Raw genomic sequence first — 22,093 nt, 5'->3', positions numbered from 1 at the left:
CCTGATTCCTAACATGCCGCGGACCGCTACCAGTCTGGGGCCCAGGGGTTGGGGACCCCTGGTTTGAACGGTAAATTTTATGTTATGTATATTTCACCACATTAAAAAAATAAGTTAAAACTCAACAATTAGAAAGAAACCCAGGGCTTCCCTGGTGGTGCAGTGGTTAAGAATCTGCCTGCCAATGCAGGTCACACAGGTTTGAGCCTGGTCCGGGAAGATCCCACATGCCACGGAGCAACTAAGCCCATGCACCACAACTACTGAGCCTGCGCTCTGCAGCCCACAAGCCACAACTACTGAGCCTGTGTGCCACAACTACTGAAGCCCACGCACCTAGAGCCCGTGCTCTGCAACAAGAGAAGCCACCGCAATGAGAAGCCCATGCACTGCAACGAAGAGTAGCACCCGCTTGCCACAGCTAGAGAAAGCCCGTGTGCAGCAATGAAGACCCAATGCAGCCAAAAATAAAAAATAAAAAGAGAAAAGAAAGCAACCCAACTAAAAAATTGGCAAAAGATTTAAATAAACACTTCACAAGGCACACAAATGACTAAAAAGTACATGAAAAGATGTTCAATATCTTTAGTCATTAGGGAAATGCAAAATAACACCATGAGATAACACTATACTAGAATAGTTAAAAATTAAAGGATGGCAATAACAAGTGTTAGCAAGGATGTGGGGCAACTTGTCCTTGTACTCATTGCTGGTAGGAATGGAAAATGGTACAGCTATTCTGGAAAACAGTTTTTAGACACAAATGATTGGTTGCCAGGTCTTCCATACATGTTGTAAAATCTCTGGGACCCCCACTCACCTCAAATATGAAACCTATGTGATCCCAATCAACATATTCTCTGGGTAGTGGTTTTAAAGAGGGGGAAAAAGTAAAGGAAGCATCATGGCCTGCCATTTGCATTTGTATTTTCTTAAATATTTATCAAAACACAATAGAAACTAAAGAAGGATAAATAGTTGTGCAAAAGACATAAACCTAGTGTGAGAACTTCAATACCCATAAAAACAAAAACTAACTCTTCACATTTTTAATACATTTTATTGTGTCATAACCATAATGACCATCTGATCTTACTTGATAAAGGAAACTGCTTTAGGAAACAGAAAACTATCAAGAACTCTATATTACATATTTATTGCTAAAAGAAGTATAAACATTTAGGAATAATTACCATTTGCTGAATATGGGCATCTTGAACTTCTCGACGTTCTTTATCAGCTTTCCGTTTTTTCTCCTTTTCATGCTCCCAGAAAATCTGGTCTGCTTTCAGGACAGCTAGCAATTGTTCTTTAGCCTCTATTTTTCTTTGTCTTTCTTCTTCCTCTTTATTTTTTATCTAGATGATAAAAGGCAAAGGAAAAAATTAAAACCATTTTTAGCAACCAACAGCCTTCAATAAGGCACAAAGTTAGAAAGCTCTAAGCAGAAAGTCAGCCAGGAGCAATGCAAGGGCAGAAAATTGGACACACATGGACTGATTCCCACGTGGCCAGTTTACTTTGATTTTGTTCTATTTCCTTAATATCAAGAAACAATAAAAACGTAAGTAGAATGATACTGGTTTTAAAAAAATACAGGAACAGAAAAGACCATCTCAGGAACAGAAAAGACCATCTCAGGGTAGGGAAATATTTGTAAGGTAAAAAATTAATTGCTACAATGTTTATAAAGTATCCAATTTATATCTTATGACAGTCAGTCACGTAGGAGATACATTCTGAAGGATTAAGATATACAGAAACACAATGGGGTAATTTTTACTTGATTTATCTTAAAAACATTCAAACGAAAGGTATATTAAATGAATAACTTTTTGCACTTCAGATGCAAACAAATCTCTTCTGAAACAGAAGAGATTATTATTACTTTGCATCTATAAAGATCTTATTTGTAATTGTCTACCATGTCATTTTCTGTTAGAAATTAAACATGGTCTGATTTCAAGACTACAGGAAGATAATTTATACATTGTTTTTCAAATCTGCTAGTTTTTGTCAAGGAGGCAGAGGGAGTATATTAGGAGGGAGTAAGGAGAAACTACAGTGTAAAGAGCTCAAATTTGTTTTTTGATTTTTATTTGTCATCATTGAATTGCTTACCACAAGAGCTCTATGTTCTGCAATTGCTTTTAATTCTGCTTTGTTTTTTTCATACTTTTCTCTTTCTCTTTTTTTCCATTCAGCCTCAGCTTCTGCAATATCTCTAGCAATAATCAAATCTTGATTGTCAAATTTCTCTTTCATTAGTTTACTCAGGAAGTTATTTATTCTTTCTCTCCGTTCCTCCATTAGCCTATAACAAAATAACCATCACTTGTCAAGTCTTCATGAATGGATTTTTTATGGAGCCAATATACTTTATTTAGAGAGTCAGATATTTTATAGTCTTTTACAAGACTGAAAGGGAGCCCCATCGCTCCTTTCATATATTAAGTGGAAATTATTTTTAATACTTTATTTTATACTTTATTTTTAGAATAAAGTCTATTCTAAAAATCCAAAGGGAATAATGCATATAGTATGATCTTGTGTATGTGTGTGTATAGGAAATAAAGTGTAAAATTCTCCACATGAAAAATATTTTTAAATACTTTATTAGACTATCCTACTTGCTCTAATATTGAACACATAGATTATAAAAATAAGTCAAAGGACTTTCTTTAAATTTAACCTCAAAAACAGAAAAAGCTATCAAAATCCTGAATAAATTCATCCTTACTATGCCCTGTCTGCAGTTTATTCATAGTACTTTATTGACTTCATCTGTTTATATGAAGATAAATAACTCTCCTTTTACACTGTGAGATTTCCAAGGTCAGAGACAGGGTAAGTCCTCTCTCTAGTTCAGGGCCAAGCATGGTGCCTGGCACATCATCAACAATAACTACAGGGGCTTCCCTGGTGGCGCAGTGGTTGAGAATCTGCCTGCCAATGCAGGAGACACGGGTTCGAGCCCTGGTCTGGGAAGATCCCACATGCCGCGGAGCAACTACGCCCGTGAGCCACAACTACTGAGCCTGCACGTCTGGAGCTTGTGCTCCGCAACAAGAGAGGCCATGACAGTGAGAGGCCCGTGCACCGCGATGAAGAGTGGCCCCTGCTCTCCACAACTAGAGAAAGCCCACGCACAGAAACGAAGACCCAACACAGCCAAAAATAAATAAATAAATAAAAATAGAATTAAAAAACAAAACAAAACAATAACTACATATTTGTTAAAGGAATGGGGGCATTTTCATTAAGGAAATTGGGCAAAATATACTTTTAAATTTAGTTGTGACATATTCACTGATTATTGAGTGAATTTGCAAAGCGACATGGGAGAAACAATGAGAAAGGACACAGCACATGCCCCAGGGGAATGACAATCTAAAGTGGAGAAAAGACAATTATGTAAATAGCTATGCAGGCAAAAGTGATAAATGCCATGAGAAAGCTAGAAAATGATGTGGGCAAATGAGAAAAAAGGAAGGCTTCATGGAAAAGGTGACATTTCATCTAGGCTTTCAAAAACAATAGGTAACACTTCGATTACCTACTATGTGCCAGGGACTATTCCAGGTACTGGGACATAACAGTAAACAAAAACATTAAAAATCTCTACTTTCATGGAGGTTTCACAATAGTTGGGGTAGAGAGACAGCAAACAAAATAAATAATTAAAATAGTGCTGTATCATTCAACAAAGAAAAAGAAAGCAGTTAAAGTGATAAGCAATGTGGGGTATGGGCTTGTAATTTTACTATATTAGTTTTGTTTGTTTGTTTGTTTTGCAGTACGCGGGCCTCTCACTGTTGTGGCTTCTCCCACTGCGGAGCACAGGCTCCAGACACGCAGGCTCAGCAGCCATGGCTCACAGGCCCAGCCGCTCCACGGCATGTGGGATCTTCCCGGACCGGGACACGAACCCGGGTCCCCTGCATCGGCAGGCAGACTCTCAACCACTGCGCCACCAGGGAAGCCCTGGGCTTGTAATTTTAAATAACATAGGGATGGCCTGAATGAGAAGGCAATATTTGAGTAATGATCTGAAAGAGTTAAAGGAGGTGAGCATTCCCCAAAGAGGGTACAGGAGAAGTCCAGTGTGAGTGACAAAGAGGGAAAGAAAGAGAGAACAGTAAGAGATGAGGTTTGAGAGAGGAGGCTGGGGTCGGCTGGGAATTAGGATGGATGTAGAGCCTTATGGGCCATAGTCAACACTCTAAGTGTGATGTAAAGCCATCAGAGGGTTTTGCACAAGTGAAAAGCATGGTCTAGACAGAAACAGGATGCACTGTAAGTCTCTTACCTCACCTCACCCCAAACTGCTCACTAAGGTAAGCAATGACCTCTAAATCTGATGGGTGCTTCATTTTTAAAATCTCATTTAATCCCTCTAGTGATCTAACACTGATGACTGCTCTCTTCTTACTGAGTCTCCATCCCCCCTCCCTTGCTGTTTCTCTGCTTTTCCTCCATTCTCTGGGAACTATTCCTTGGTCTTCATATTACCTTCATTCTCCATTTGACATTTAACTATGGATTTCCCTAGGGACTATGTCACCTTCACTTCTTACCTACTCCCCCAGGTGAGCTCACCTGTATCCACAGTTCCAATTCCCACTTGTACATCAATGGCTCACGAAGCCATCTCCAGCTCATACCCCTCTCCTAAAGTAGAGATTTTCAGTATTTCCAACCACCTACCACACAGATGTCATCAATATTCCAAGGGAACCCCAACTCACGTGCTCCAAGCTGAAATCACCATGTCACTAAACGCCCTGACATAAATAATGAGACCTTTTTCCTAAAGACTACTCTCATATCACAACTTTTGATTTAAAATAAAATAATTTCAGACAGTACTTTATTAATCACAAAAATTATTTTAGAAGCTGACCTGTGTGTTTCAGCTTCTTTTGCTTTCCCCATTTGTGTAAGACGCTTTTTCGCTTTGATAAATTTTCTAATCTTTTCATCTTCCTCCTCTTGCTGCTGCTGTTCTACAGCTTTGATGGTATTTTTATCATTCAGATGTTCCTTGGAGGAAAAAACTGTGTATTATTCTATCACAAAGAAAAGTATCTTTCAACATATAGATATCTAATACGATATTAAATGTCAAATGGTCACAGCTTCTAATACAATTATTTCTCTCTTGGAGAAATATCCCAAGGAGATAATCAGAGCTGGACATTACGTTTTATGTACCTACCACGTACTTCACCTCAAAGTTATTTATAACAGTGAAAATTGGAAACAACCTCTAAGTAGTCAATAATGGAGAAATGGTTAAATAAATTACACTCTCAAAGACATGGGAAGATACAAATAACATAATCAGTAAGTAGGAGAAAAAAGCAGAATATAAAACATTACCATGGAGTATTTCAGTTTTGCAAATATATATAAATACAAGTTTATAATGAATGTATAACTGGAAGAAATGTATCAAATGTTAACAGTAGTTATCTCTAGGGTATGAGATTATAGGTGACATTCACATCTTAATTTTCTGTATTTCTTTTCAAATATCTCATTTCTTTACAAATATGAATTTAAAATAATTCTATAATCAGATAAAATGCAGTAAATATGTATACATTCATTTAATGTTTGAATAGTTAATATAGTCATATGCTACACAAATTTACAATATTTTAAAAACACACAGTGTAAAGCGTCCTTCCTACCACATCCACCATCTGCCTATTCCTAATTCCACCCACCAGACTCAATTACTGTGAAACTACTTTCTTGTCCAGACTTTCTTTTTGTGCATATACAAAAAATTATACAGATGTATATTCTAATTAAAAAATGTTTAATAGGTCAGTTTTTTAACAAAGAATAAAAATCTGTTCATATCAGCATATTTTTTAAATTAGAGCATCATTTCAGAAGTCCAATATAAATCAGAGGGGTTCTACAACTCTACAACCTGACCTGCATTAGCCATCATAAAAATAGGTGTCTTTGAACACAACAGCCTGGATACATAGATGTATCAGTGCTTTCTGTTACTATAAGTAGAAATCAATTCAAGGTAAAAGTTGTTAGGTATAATATTTAATATTCCACTATATTTATAACTCAGGGTGTACTACGTACCTACTACTCTTAAGTACTTTTTATTTTATGGGATATTACTTTTCACAGCTGTAATCTGGTTACGAGATATATTAGTTGACATGAAAAGGTAATGAAAATATCAAACTCTTAAAAGTGATTGTTTTGAATTATTTCTTAAAAACTTTATTTTACTGTTTTTTTCTAAGTTTATTGTAAATGTTCATACAGATTTTTTATAGTAAGAAAAGCCCATGGGCTTCCCTGGTGGCGCAGTGGTTGAGAGTCTGCCTGCTGATGCAGGGGACACGGGTTCGTGCCCCGGTCCGGAAAGATCCCACATGCCGCAGAGCGGCTGGGCCCGTGAGCCATGGCCGCTGAGCCTGCGCGTCCGGAGCCTGTGCTCCGCAACGGGAGAGGCCACAACAGTGAGAGGTCCGCATACCGCAAAAAAAAAAAAAAGAAAAGAAAAGCCCAGAGTTAACACGAAGTTAATCCTGATTTTTAAAAATTGAAAGCCTCAGTTCAAGGTCACCTGGCTAGTAAGTAGCAGTGTTAGCATACAAAACAAGGTCTGTCCTATTCCAAAGTGACTTGGAAAGATAAAAATATTATATCCATGAACAACGAATAAGATTTTATGCAAAAGGAATAATAATATTACAAGTAAAACTCTTAGAAATTAAAATTTTGATAGTTAAAATTAAAAATTCAATAGAAGATTTAGAAGACAAAGTTGAGAATAACTCTCAAAGTCAAACAAAACCCAAAAATGGCAGGAACAATTAATTGCCTACCCAAGAGTCTTTCTTCTCTTCTGCATTAGTAGCAGGACCCAGATTTTGTTCAGAGTGGCAATATGCTCATCTAGAAGACTATATTTCCAAGCTTTCTTTTCAGCTAGGTGTCACTAAATTACAACCAATGAGATTTAATGGAAATTGTTAAGTGGGAGTTCTGAAAAAGTTCCTTAAAAGGAAGACAGATAGTTAGGAAATCCTTTTTTGTCCTTCATCCTTTCTCCTTCTTGCTGCCTGGAATGTGGCCAGGAGCTCCAGCAGCTATTCAAGGCCATGAGGCAATCCTGAGGACAGAAGCCACCTATGTTCCAAGAATAGCAAAGCAAAAAAAGAGAAGCTGTCTCATTCCCCCTTGATTCTGGAGGTACCATATCAGCCTTGGCATGACCACCTCTGCACTTCAGATAAAGGTACTGTTGCAATTTATTTTGTAATTTTTTACATTCTTTATTTTGGGTTTTCTGTTATAAACTTTTGAGTCTTACCCTAACTAATAATATGAGAAAATATTTTTTTAATTAGAGCATCACTTCAGAAAGTCCAATATAAATCAGAGGGGTTCTAGAATGGTAGAAACAAAATAGAAAGGGACAAAATTATACAAGAAATAAAATAAGAAAACCTGATGCATTTATGGGTTGAGGCATCAACTGAGTGCTCAGCAAAATGAAAAAGACCTAAACGAGGTACGTCCCTGTTAAATCTTACAGTTGCAGAGATAAAGACCCTCAGAGCTTTCAGAGAAAGAGAGACAAGGGAAGTAAAAACAAAACACACCAGATCACATACATAGAATGAATACCATAAATGGCATAATACTTTTCCATAGCAATACTGAAAGCTAGAATATTATGAAAACATAAATACAAAACTCTGAATTCTGAACCCAGAATTCTACACCCAAACTATAAAGAAAGCATTACTTTATTTTTTTTTATAAATTTATTTAGTTAGTTATTTTTGGCTGCATTGGGTGTTTGTTGCTGCACACAGGCTTTCCTCTAGTTGCAGCGAGCAGGGGCTACTCTTTGTTGTGGTGCATGGGCTTCTCATTGCGGTGGCTTCTCTTGTTGCAGAGCACAGGCTGTGGGCTTCAGTATTTGTGGCACAAAGGCTCAGTAGCTCTTGGGTTCAGTAGTTGTGGCTTGCGGGCTCAGTAGTTGTGGCTCATGGGCTCTAGAGCGCAGGCTCAGTAGTTGCAGGACACAGGCTTAGTTGCTCCACGGCATGTGGGATCTTCCCAGACCAGGGCTCAAACCCGTGTCCCCTGCATTGGCAGGTGGATTCTTAACCACTGTGCCACCAGGGAAGCCCAAAGCAACTGTTACTTTAGATGATAACCTTTCCAGATAAGAATTCAAAATTTTTACCTCCTCTATACCCTTTCTTCAGAAGCTACTCAAAGATGTATTTCAGGGGACTTCCCTGGTCATGCAGGGGATAAGACTCCATGCTCTCAATGCAGGGGGCCCAGGTTTGATCCCTGGTCAGGAAACTAGATCCCACATGCATGCCACAACTAACAGTTTGCCTGCCACAACTAAGAAGCCCACCTGCCACAACAAAGGAGCCCACGTGCTGCAGCTAAGGAGCCCTGGAGCCGCAACTGAGGAGCCCACCTGCCTCAACTAAGACCTGGTGCAACCAAATAATATTAAAAAAAAAAGATGTATTTCAGAAAGATGAAGGAATAAATCAAGAAAGAGGAAGGCATAAGATTCAGGAAATAGGAGCTGAGACCCAGGAAAGTGGCACAGGGAAGCTCCAGAATGACAGCTGAGCAGCAGGCCTAGAGAGCAAACAGTCTAGAAGGAAGAGAAGGACGGAGGACTCTGTATGGGGGAGCTCCAAGAAAACCATAAATAATTTAACATTACTTAGGTGAACATTTGAAAACTAATATCATTAACCATTTGGCAGAACGTACTGAACATATGGAAAAAATTGAGGTATAGAGCTTTAAAGCAAATGCAAACAATGAGAATTATTTTAACCACAGAAAAACATTTATGGAAGCAAAAAATTATAATCATAGTATATTTCTTAGCTCTTCAGAGAACAATATTTATAAAATCATAATAATGATTAAACTAAAATTATACCATGATGATTTGGGGGGAAGAGGTGGATGGGAAGGGGACAGTATTGGGAAAGAGCTACATCCTCAACTACCAGGGCAGAGAGACAGAAAATGTTTAAAATTGATAAATCAAGATACATATCTTTAAAACTGAATATATTTTTTTAAATATATAGATTATTTATTTATTTTTAAATTTATTTCCTTATTTATTTATTTATTTTTGGCTGTGCTGGGTCTTCGTTGCTGTGCGCAGGCCTTCTCTAGTTGCAGTGAGCGGGGGCTATTCTTCATTGTGGTGCGTGGGCTTCTCATTGCAGTGGCTTCTCTTGTTTGGGAGCATGGGCTCTAGGTGCACGGCTTCAGTAGTTGTGGCACACGGACTCAGTAGGTGTGGCTCGTGGACTCTAGAGCACAGGCTCAGCAGTTGTGGCACACGGGCTTAGTTGCTCCGCGGCATGTGGGATCTTCCCAGACCAGGGCTCGAACCCATGTCCCCTGCATTGGCAGGCGGATTCTTAACCACTGCGCCACCAGGGAAGTCCCTAAAATACATAGATTATTTAGAATATAATTTTCCAAGAAGCAGAAGGAGTGAAGCAATGACTGCTACTCTTCTTTTAAGCATTTTGGTGATGTTTGATGTTTTAAATCTGTGTATATGTTACTTAAGAATAAAAAATAACTTTAAAGAAATGAATATAAAAAATTACAAAATAAATTGCAACTACCATAAAATAATTATTACCATTTATTCAGCATATATTAATAGTGCAGGAGATACCAAACACGTATCACCCCATTCATTGCTCATTACAACTCTCATATTTAGGATAACAAAATTCATTTTTAAAAAGTCTCATTCTCTTAATTCTTGTTCATGAATGAGAGCACATCCAAATGAAATAACAGCAAATATAGCTCCCCCCAAAGTACATTTAAAAACCCAACTTAATAGCAAACTTCTTTTCTATACCACTATTATTTATAAAAAACATATTAAAATTTGGCATTGGACTCTGTACATTTTTTGAAGAGATACAATTTTGAAGTATTTTCAACTTACAAAAAATAGTCTCCTGTTTTCATTGATCTCTTCTTTTTTCTTTCCTCTTTCTTTTTTCATTTCTATTTCATATAATGAATTCTGTCGCTTTATTTCCTCAGCATCCTTTTCTTCCTCTTTTCTCCTTCTCTCTTCTTCCTCTTCATGTTCCTTTATTCTGAAGAAAAAAACATAATTATAACTGAGAGCGATGCAGAAAAATAGAATATATTTTAAAGAAATGAATTAGAGTCTTACCTGGGATGATTTGAAACTATAAAGGAGAACTTGTGGATTTCTTTTGGGACAAGAACAGATAGGTAAAGAGCAGTGATTAAAACCAAATCCAGGGACTTCCCTGGTGGTCCAATGGGTAAGATTCTGTGCTCCCAGTGCAGGAGGCCTGGGTTCTGGGAACTAGAGCCCACATGCGTGCCGCAGCTAAGAGGTCCGCATGCCGCAACTAAAGATCCCGCATGCCACAACTAAGACCTGGCACAGCCAAAATAAATAAATAAATAAATAAATAAATAAATTTTTTAAAAGAAAGGACATAGGAACCAATTGCAATGTATGAACCTTAGTTGGAATCTGATTCAAACAAATAAATTGTAGAAAAAATTTTTAAAAAATACAAAAACAAATCCAATCTTGGTTAACCCAGGATGGCCAATATCTTCCTTTCTTCAAAATTTGTTTCATTCCTCACCAAAATTAAGTCCTACAGTAGATTCAAATGTTCCTTTCCTTTAGAAAGAACCAGTTAACTGAATGACAGACACTATGCTGAAATGGTGGCATTATTTTACAGAAAAGTCCCTAATCCCTACTGCTTTTCAATTTCAGCACTAGAAGATGCTATCTAAGCTATGGATCTGGCCTCTCAGGAGTTGGGGTTTGATGGAAGAAGGGCAACAACTTCCTTACCCAGCTGGCCACTTTGGTTGTTATCCTTTCTCTAGCCAACATTGACTAACTACTGATGCCTTCTGAGTGGTTAGCCATTAAATGCTGGTTGTCTCACAGGGCTTATGCGTGAGTTCTTCAGAGATCCCTGAGCAGTGTCCTCACTGCAGAGCTCTGATCTGCATTTAGCTCCAGCTCTACCTCTACAACCCACACCCCCCCACCCCACCACCATCACAACCAGGAGCATCCACCATCAGTAGCTTATTGCAGACTCTCCGCGACCACATCTGGCAGTCAATCCTCAGCATACTGGCAAAACAGCTCAAGCCCCCGCCACCCCCCCCCGCCGGTATCTTTGTCTATGTGCCCACGCATCCCGGTCAGCCAATCAACAGGTGTGCAGGCTGCTCCACTGGTGCTCTCTATCAGTTGTCTCCAGTTCTTTTTCTTCCTGGGTACAGAGTGGGTAAACAACCCACTTAAATAGACAAAAAGACTGAGGAGTAAGCCTTTCTTTCATATGCACCCAATCATAACATTTTTTTCTTGGTTTCAGGGAGGGGGAAAATTCCCTTCCCTGTGCCACAGAGGACTTCACAGTTAAGTGAGCCAGTAAGTTCACTTTGGTATTATTAAGCCAATTCAGAACAGGTGAGTAAGCAGCCACTTAGAGTCACAGTCACTCTCTTTAGGAGGAGCTAAGAAAAAAGTCACTGTTGGCCACAGCTAAATCAACTTTATGATTTCCCTAAAAATACTAGGTTTTCAAATTTTTATTTGTTTAGTTTGTTAGAACTATTTAATAGTATACCAATCTCTTAGAAGCAAATTCATGTCAATCATCAAGATTTAAAGGACATTATAAAAAGAGATGTATCTAATTTTGAGAAAGTTTTTGAAGTTTTAAAATTGCTACTTTAAGGGAAAACAAGATATAAAACATTTGCAATTTTAACATTCCTTAGCAAATCTGGAAATCACTAACATTATACCTATACACGTATTGGACAATTCATTGTTTCAGCCAAAAAAAAATTTACCTATTCTGAGAGTGAATAAGAAAAAATGTCTCTAGTGTCAGTGAAGAGATAATATTGACAAGGATTTATATAACTATTAAAGACTGTCAATAAAGACTTTTACCTTAGTTTGGGTAGACTACTCAACTATCTGCCACAGGTTTAGCTTAATGCAAAGTCAACATTTTGAAGGAAATCCGAGATCCTCTAGTTCAGGGAAGAAATACATAACATTTATATCTTTTTTTTTTTCTGGCGGTACACGGGCCTCTCACTATTGTGGCCTCTCCCATTGCGGAGCACAGGCTCCGGACGCGCAGGCTCAGCGGCCATGGCTCATGGGTCCAGCCTCTCCGCGGCATGTGGGATCCTCCCGGACCGGGGCACAAAGCCGCGTCCCCTGCATTGGCAGGCGGACTCCCAACCACTGCGCCACCAGGGAAGCCCAACATTTATATCTTTACTTCCAACACCCATGACCATAGCAGACACCAATAATCAATGCAAAACAAAAATCAATGCAAAAATCTTGGTCCTGCTCAGCCCAATGAACTGGCAGCCTCTGCCAAACCACCCGAGCAGAATTTGTCATGAAACCTCTTTGCTACCCCTGATTTACATTCTGAAGCTCCCAAATCTGTGTTGATCTAGCCCAGATCTGACTTGACTTTATACAGATGTTACATAGAACTCCTATAAAAGTGGAAGGGACTCCTACCCAAAATGTGGCTCAGATGACCCTCCACACACCAAGAGAATTTGAGAGAAAGTATTATCACATAAGGGACACCCAACAGAGCTGTGTAGGCATAAGTAGGTCTGGATTGACTTGGGCAAAGCAGAGGAAGTGAGTTTGGGTCTTTATTGTGACTGAGGGGTGAAACTGGGGAAAAGCTCCTGTGCACAGGAGATTTAAATTTCCTACTGGCAACCAAGGAAGAGGCAAGCCCAGGGGCCTTCTTATAAGGCCAAAGGGGAAGGGAGGGTGGGGCCTAACAAGAAGTCACCAGCCCAACATCAAAAATGAGGTCTCTGGGGCCTCCCTGGTGGCGCAGTGGTTGAGAGTCTGCCTGCCGGTGTAGGGGACATGGGTTCGTGCCCTGGTCCGGGAAGATCCCACATGCCGTGGAGCGGCTGGGCCCGTGAGCCATGGCCGCTGAGCCTGCGCGTCCAGAGCCTGTGCTCTGCAACGGGAGAGGCCACAACAGTGAGAGGGCCCCCCCCTAAAAAAATGAGGTCTCTGGGGCTTCCCTGGTGGCAAAGTGATTGCGAATCTGCCTGCCAACGCAGGGGACAGGAGTTCGAGCCCTGGTCTGGGAAGATCCCACATGCCACGGAGCAACTAAGCCCGTGCACCACAACTACTGAGCCTGCGCTCTAGAGCCTGTGAGCCACAACTACTGAGCCTGCACACCTAGAGCCCGTACTCCGCAGCAAGAGAAGCCACTGCAATGAGAAGCCCGTGCACCGCAACAAAGAGTAGCCCCTGCTCACCGCAACTAGAGAAAGCCCGTGAGCAGCAACGAAGACCCAACGCAGCCAAAAATATAAATAAATAAATAATTTTATTAAAAAAAAAAAATCAGGTGTCTATTACAATAGACATGCTTGATTCTTTTTTTTTTTTTTTTTTTGCGGTACGCGGGCCTCTCAGTGTCGTGGCCTCTCCCGTTGCGGAGCACAGGCTCCGGACGCGCAGGCTCAGCGGCCATGGCTCACGAGCCCAGCCGCTCCGCGGCGTGTGGGATCTTCCCAGATCAGGGCACGAACCCGTGTCCCCTGCATCGGCAGGCGGACTCTCAACCACTGCGCCACCAGGGAAGCCCAGACATGCTTGATTCTTGAAGAGACAACCCAAGAGGCATCACCACCTGACTATTTTATTCCTAGGTACATTCACTATGTCTAAAAGCAAATTCATCCTCCTCCTCTTCTAAACTGACCCTTTTGGTCTCTTGTCCTTATCGTGGTGAACAGTACCAACTTCTTTTCTGTTGCCTATTCTAGAGACTTAAGAATCACACTTAACTCTTCTGTAATCTTGAGACCTCTCATTCATTTATTTAACAACTATTTATTGAATTTCTACTACAACCATGAAACAGACAAACGTGGTTCCTGACCTCAAGAAGCTTACATTCCAGTGGGAAGACAGGCAAAAACAAGCAAACAAAAGCAAGTAAATAGAAAAATAATGTAATTACAAATCCAGGTAATTCTTGTAAAGAAAATAACAGAACAAGGGACTTCCCTGATGGTCCAGTGGTAAAGAATCATCCGCCTTCCAATACAGGGGATGCGGGTTCGATCCCTGGTAGGTGAACTAAGGTCCCACATGCCATGGGGCAACTAAGCCCACGCGCCACAACTACTGAGCTCACGCGCCTCAACAATAGAGCCCGCATGGCGCAAACTACAAAGCCCACCTGCTCTGGAACCCGTGCACCACAGCTAGAGAGAAAACCTGCACGCCTCAAATAGGGAGAAACCCCCGTGCTGCAACGAAGAGCCCATGCGCCACAACAAAACATCCCGTGAGCCACAACTAAGACCTGATGCAGCCAAAAAAATAAAGAAAATAAATAAATTTTAAATATATATATATATAAAAGAAAATAACAGGACAAGAAAAAGAATAACAATTGAGTTATTTATTTTACATAACAGAGAAAGCTGTTTGGACAGAGCTGTTCCCTAAGACAAAGAAGACCTCTTTGAGCTGATGAGAAGCCCACAGATGAAGAACGGGAAGGTAAAATTCCCGACAGGAGAAAAAGCATGTGAAAAGGCCATGTGGCAAGCAATGATCTGACAGGAGCCTGAGGCCTGGAAGATCAGGGTAATGGAGGTATAATGACCAAGGAGAAAGAGTGGTGGGAAAGGAGTTTGGGAAGTAGATGAGGCCCTTTGACACAAGGCCTTGCCAGAGATAGTCGAGTTTCCATTTTATCTTAAATGAATGGAAAGTCACTGAAATGTTTTAGGTAGGAGAATAATAAAATCAATTTTCATTTTAATAAAATCTCTCTGGATGATGAAAGGAGAAGGGATTAGGAAGAGAGAATAGGAGGCCAGTTAAGAGGTGGAGGCAATAATCCATGGGATATGAGGGTGGCTTGGACTAAGATGACAGCAATAAATTCAAGATTTGTTTTGGAGAAAAACATCAACATGAATTGCTGATAAATTTGACTTGGGAAATAAAGGAAAATAAAGATGGATTCCTAGGTTTCTGGTTTGAACAACTGACTGGTAAGGATGCCACTAGGAAGTCCACTGTGGGTGTGGAGAATCAATAATTCTGTGTTAGACATTTTAAATCTGAAGTACGTAAGAGATGTCCAAATGGAGATGTCTTAAAGGTGGTGAGATATGTGAAACTGGGACTTAAGGGAGAGTCTGGACTAGAGTGACAAATTTGGAAGTTACAAGATTTAGGATGGCTTTTAATCAGTAGGAACAAATAAGATCACTTAAGCCCTCTTCCCTTATCCAGGAGAAAGTGATGCAAGCTGTCCTATGATGATTTTTCCTTTTCTTGGGAAGCTGATGAGAGTAACAGTAACTGAGTTGTTCTTAAGCAAGGTCTATGGGCCTCTTCCTAGAGAAAGGCTTACCTATCAACAGAAGGAAATAGAATTATTCCTTGTCTATACTCTTAAGTGTCTTTTCAATAATTATGTTTAAGGCTATTGGTCAAAATCCGTCTTTGGGGGGATTTTGGTGTCACTAGAGTCCCTTATTTGCCCTATCCTCATCATGCCCACTGTGAGTCACAGGCAGACTCTTATACTGCTCCAGGCCTGCCTAGAGATTGTTTAAGAAGCGTGTGAAAAATCTCACTTTCAGGTACAGGGCCTGCAGCTGTACAGGGTGTTTTAGTCATCTATTGCTGAATAACTAATTACCCCTAAATTTAGTGGCTTAAAACAATAAACATTTATTATCTCATACCATTTCTGAGATTCAGGAAGCTGAGAGTGGCCTAGCTGGGTTGTCCTCAAGAGATTACAGTCACGATGTTGGAGCTGTAATCATCTGAAGGCTTGACAGAGTCTGGAGAACCAATTTTCACATATCCATTGGCAGGAGGCCTCAGCTCCTTGACACATGGACCTCTCCACAGAGCTTCTTGAGTATCTTATAACATGGCACTTAGCTTCCCCAGAATGAGCAATCCAAGAGAGATGCCAAGGAGAAAGACACAATGCCTTTTATATCCTAATCTCAGGATGTCACACACCATTACTTCTACCTCATTTTATTCTTTGGAAATGAGTTACTATGTATGGCCCACACTCAAGAGGGAAAGGAATTAGGCTCTGTCCTCTGAAGGGAGGAATATCAAATCTGTGTGGATATATTTTAAATCACCACCAGATGACACCTGGGTAGCACTTGGTAATACAATTAGTAGAGCATGCGAAAGTCTTGCCTCTTGGAACCTGCAATTCCCATTTCTTAGGGATTAAAAGAATTAAAATTTGGTCTCTGCTCAAAGAGGAGAGTCATCCCAAATTTGCACAAGGCACATCATGATCTGGCCCTTGCCTGTCTCTCCGATCTCATCTTTAACATTGCCCTCTTAGTCCTCTATATTACAGCCATCTTGTAGTTATTCAAATTCACCATATTCTGTCTCACCTGTGGACCTTCACCCATTTTATTTCCTCTGCTTAAAATACTTTTACATCCCTTACTCTTTGCATGGCTTATTCCTACTCATTCTTCAGAATTAAGTACAGGAGCTGATCTCTTCTGAAAAGCCTTCTCTAGACTGAATCAGTTGTCCATTTTATATTCTTCCATACACTATGTATATATATTTCCCAAAATATTTACTATCATAGTCTAATTATTTGTTCCATACCTATACCCTCCTCCCCAGATTGTAAACTTCTTAAGGAAAAAGGACTATTGTATTCATCTTTGTATTCTCAGTGACTAGAATAGTGGATGGCAAACATTGTTCAATAAATGTAACAATGAATGACAATTGAATGAATAAATAAATAGCCTCTCTTGAAATTTTGCTCTGGAATAAACTCTTATTATTCAAGAAAAGGGGAAAAAAATCCTCTTCTTCTCCTCCATTTTCTACCATATAGTCCTCTGTTTCCACTCAGGTTAATACCAGTGTTATGATTCCAATTTTACTTTTGTCTTAAAGAGGCTTTTTATTGGCTCATCACCATTCCTAACAATATTTTAAAGTAACATGCATTCTGAGTTGTATATAACTGACACATGCATCAACATTCAACAGAATATAACATGGTGATAATTTTGTAATTGAATTTCTTGTTTGTTTGGTTTGTTTTTTTACTTTTTGGCCACAGCACGTGGCATTCAGGATCTTAGTTCCCCGACCAGGGGTCAAACCCGTGCCCCCTACAGTGGAAGCTCAGAGTCTTAACTGTTGGACCATCAGGGAAGTCCTGGAATGTTTCTTTTTTCTGTTTTTTTTTTTTAGATTTTAATGGCAGCTTTATTGAGATATAATTTTCACACCATAAAATGCACCCCTTAAAGTGTACAATTCAGTTGTTTTTAGAACATTTATAGATATTTTCAACCATCACCACTAAATTTGAGAATCTTTTCATCATCCCAAAAGGAGACCCTGTATTACTCACCATTGTGCCCTCTTCCAGCTGCTAACAACCACTACTCTACTTTCTATGAATGTTTCTTAATAAATTTAAGATGTAGGACTTCTGGAACCAAATGCAAACTAAGCTCACATGTCACATATCATTCCCCTCCTAATTCCCCACAGTGCAACCAATGGTATGGGGAAAATTCTATACCACTACTAGAAACTAAAGCAAGGTCTTACCCACATACCTGAATTTTCAAGAAATTTTAGGAAAAATAGGGCAGTTGAGAATGCAATGAGAATAAGTAACACTTGGCCACCATTCGCAAAGACAGAGCCCACTGTGAAGAGTAAGTAAAGGAATTTATGCTGACCTCAGAGCCTAATGGAAAATCTCCTAGACTACACTGAAGATAATCCAAAGAAAGAACTAAAACGAATCCTAAACCTGCCTGAACCTCCACCCTATTGCCAAAGACCACATGAAAGGGGATCCTGGGGCCCAAAAACAGCCCACATACAAAGGCTGTAAGTGGGAGGATGTCCTGTAGGTTTTAGCACTGGTCAGGTAGCTTGCTGACTATCAGGCTGCTACCTGTAATTACACCTGAGCTGCAGCAGCCAATATAAGAAGAGAGATTTCTCAAGGGTGAATCACTGGTCAAATATTTGCCTCCCTCTGCCAACAGCTCTATCCCTAACTTGCACTAACCCTTGTGTCGCTACACCACCAAAGAAAAAACTTACAATAAATCCAACATTTCCCTTCTCTTTTTACTAAGGGTTAAAAGAAATGAAGAATACATAATTTGGCAACACATGTATCCTGAGAATTCATGTCTATCTCACTTAGACATTTGTTATTTTGACAAATAAATATAAATACAAATACCAAAACCTTTTTTTCATAGTAATGAAAAAAGACAGATTTGAGCACATAAAAATAAATATTTTCTAAATACTGAAAACCATTCAGAAAAGGTGACACAAATATGCGATATGTCATATGTAAAAAACACTTATTAATCACGTTTTAATTAATCAATGACAAACATACATTTCAGTATGAAACAACTTACACAGAAGAACAAAGGAGTAACCAATTCATGATAACAAAACCCAAAACAAATGAACATTTACACATGAGAAAATGCACTGCCTTACTAGAAACTAAGAGAAATGTAAATTAAAAGATACCAGTTTTTGCACATTAAATCACAAAAAAATTACTATCCAGAATTGGTTATAATATAAAGAAAAGTGTATCAGACATCATTAATGAACGCATACTTAAAACCTTCTCAAAGGGCAATTTGGCAGTATCTCTCCAAATGTAAATCCAAGTCCATTTCAAGAAATCTATCCTACATAAATACATCTTTGCACAAAAGACATATGCTCAAGGATGTTCACTGCAGCATTGTTAGAAATGGGGCGGGGGAGTGGAATCCAAATTTCCCTCAGTAATAATGTAGTTAAATAAATCATGGTACATGTTTAGTATACAATATGATTATTTTAAAAGATGTGACAGATCCATATTTTCTGGCATAAAAAATGTTCAAGGTATACTGTTGAATGAAAAAATAAAGTCACAGAACAATATATAACATCCATGTTAAAAAATATATACACACTTAAATATGTCCTGAATATAAGAAGTATCAGTAACTGCAATAAAACATCCTGAAGTGATAGCTATAAAACTTTTAGGGACTTCCCTGGTGGCGCAGTGGTTAAGAATCCGCCTGCCAATGCAGGGGACATGGGTTCGAGCCCTAGTCCGGGAAGATCCCACATGCCGCGGACCAACTAAGCCCGTGCGCCACAACTACTGAGCCTGCGCTCTAGAGCCCGCAAGCCACAGCTACTGAAGTCCGCGCGCCTAGGGCCCGTGCTCTGCAACAAGAGAAGCCATTGCAATGAGAAGCCCGCGCACCGCAGCGAAGAGTAGCCCCCACGTGCCACAACTAGAGAAAGCCCATGTGCTACAAAGACCCAACGTGGCCAATAAAACCAGAAAAACTTTTAATAATAGCTATTTTTGAAGAGTTAAATGGGACTTAAAGAGACAAACATTGAATAGAGTGGAAATAAGAGCTTCTAAATTTTACTCCAAATTTTGCTGTATTGCTTGAATTTTAAACAATAAGCATATATTCATTTATTATTTGTAACATTTTTTAAAAATTTTGAAGAGGAGATGAACGTACACTCAAATGTTAACAGTGCCTAATCTGGATCGCAGCGTTTCTGGTGATTTTTCATTTATATTTTATTTTGTTTAATTATATTTTTAATTCTATAATGATCACGAATTGATGATGTAATGTTTAATTATGAAAATATTTTTTCTTTAAAAATGGTAAAACTGTCCACCAGAGTATAATTTAATTTTTGGATACATTTATATAATGTATATACATTTAAACTACAGTATGAAGAAACTGGTCTCACAGTGGAGAAACATGGTAGCTGATGGACAAGGAAGAGACTTTTCAGTAAATCCCCTCTGTGCCTTTTCCTATTTGCATGTGTCAATTACTCAGAAAAGTAAAATAACACACAAATACACCCCCCCATATATACACTACTAGCTACTTTAAAAAAAAGATCAGGTTTGATTTCTATTTACCAACATGGCAAGAATTCATTACATACTGGTAAGTGAAAAAAATATTTGAAAAAATAATACTGTGGATCCAATTTTATTTTATAAAATGTGAGTACACATGCTCAGAAAAAAAAGTCTGTATCAGTGGATCAATGACTGCCACAGGCTGAGGGCAGGGGATAGAATTTCATGCAAAGGGGTACAAGAGAACTTTCTGGGGCGATCAAGTGTTCTGTATCTTGATTTGGGGGTGGTTATACACCAATATGCTTTTTATTTTTATTTTTTAATATCTTTATTGGAGTATAATTGCTTTACAATATTGTGTTAGTTTCTGTTGCAACAAAGTGAATCAGCTGTAGCCATATGCTTTTTAAAAGGTGAAGTTTCTTAAATGTAAATTATACCTCAATGAATGTGACCCTCTCCACCACTAACACCAAAAAGAAGTCTGTATGGCTACATACCAAAACAATAACAAATTATTGTGTTGGATTAGGTTATTGTTCAAAATGACTCTCTCACTCCCACTTCCATGGGAGTCCACTCCTCTGTCCCACTGATGTCAGCATGGTTACGTGACTTGCTTTAGACTCACGGTGGGCCAACTGTATTTCCTTGCCCTTTGACTTTGAGTTTTGCCATGTGCTTGCAAGCTTGGGCTCAATCTCTTGCATCTGTCAATATCATGAGAAAAGTTTTCCCCAGGTGCTTGCTGTCCCTTCATTCTGGACCTCAGAATGAGGCCCCCATGGAGCAGGATCAGAGCCTTTCTCACAGTAACAAGGAAACACAGCCAGTCCTACAGTTTGAAGACAAGCTACCCAGCCAGGCCCAAACAACCCACAGATACATGAGAAATAAATGTTTACTGCTGAATGCCACTAGATTGTGTGGTTGTTTGTTATGCAACATTATTTTAACAATGGTAACCAATATATTATCTCTGGGTAAGGTGGTAATAGTGATTTTAACCTCTTTCTTTTTATTTTTTCTACTTACTAGGTATATTAGCATATATTACTTTTATAATCAGGAAAAAAAAAGCTATATCCATTATGAGAAAAAGAGGAAAGTACAAAAAAGGTAATTTATGTATACATACTGTTTTAAATGATCTTTGCTAAGAGCCACTCTATCTCTGCGTTGTTTTTCTGCTTTTTCTTGTTCTTCTTTAAAAGCTTTTTCAGCGTTGAGTTTCACTTGTTCCTCCCATTTTTTATCTGATTTTATTTTACTCTTTTGGAAGTCAATCTGTGCATCACGTTCTTTCAAAACTCTACTAAGAAGAAGTCCTGACTACAAAAAAAATTGCAATATTTTAAGAAAATAAAGTCTAATTATATATAGATATGTTAAATATATATATATAAATACAAGAAAACCCAAGTAGTACATGAAAGTTTTTCACTCTTTCTGTCTGGTAAAATTGATATTGCTTTGCATATTCAATGGCCTTTTTCCTTTCTCCTTGTTGGTGTATTGCTTCTTCCATATCAAGAATTTGTCTTTCTGCCTCTATTTCTTTATCACGTTTCTTTTTGGCTTCAAGTTTCTGTTCTTTCATCCCCTACAAAATGACAAAAGCAGTAGTCTGTTTTCTTTTTTCAACTTAACTTTACAAAATTAAGCATATAATATGATAATTTGAGCTTTCCTTATGAGTCTTTATTGTATTTGCATATATCACTAACAAATATGAGGTTACACTTATGAGCTAATCCTTAATTGAATTTTTTAGGTAGTTAACACATTTACATGGTTCAAAATTCATAATATTAAAAAAGTATATGGGGACTTCCCTGGCGGTCCAGTGGTTAAGACTCCATGCTTCCGATGCAGGAGGCACGGGTTCGATCCCTGGTCAGGGAACTAGGATCCCACATGCCGCATGGTGTAGCCAAAAAACCCTATATATATATATATATGTATATATATATATATATATATATATA

At 38.8% G+C, this 22,093-nt stretch overlaps 1 protein-coding gene across 1 annotated transcript in view; it reads right to left on the bottom strand.

The window, feature by feature from the left end:
* Positions 1-22,093, bottom strand: part of CFAP210 (cilia and flagella associated protein 210) — a 36,764-nt gene that overhangs the window by 5,094 nt on the left and 9,577 nt on the right. The window contains exons 3-8 of the mRNA XM_027128959.1: positions 21,535-21,708; positions 21,244-21,437; positions 10,019-10,175; positions 4,904-5,043; positions 2,122-2,314; positions 1,194-1,358 (exon numbers count right to left, since the gene is read on the bottom strand). Of these exons, the coding sequence (XP_026984760.1) occupies positions 1,194-1,358; positions 2,122-2,314; positions 4,904-5,043; positions 10,019-10,175; positions 21,244-21,437; positions 21,535-21,708 (1,023 nt within the window). The remainder of the gene's footprint in view (positions 1-1,193; positions 1,359-2,121; positions 2,315-4,903; positions 5,044-10,018; positions 10,176-21,243; positions 21,438-21,534; positions 21,709-22,093) is intronic.

The sequence above is a fragment of the Aethalodelphis obliquidens genome, unplaced genomic scaffold (assembly GCF_003676395.1).
Source record: "Aethalodelphis obliquidens isolate GAN/ISIS:26980383/991018 unplaced genomic scaffold, ASM367639v1 scaffold2, whole genome shotgun sequence".
Taxonomy (NCBI): Eukaryota; Metazoa; Chordata; class Mammalia; order Artiodactyla; family Delphinidae; genus Aethalodelphis; species Aethalodelphis obliquidens.
This window is presented reverse-complemented; position numbering and strand designations above follow the sequence as displayed.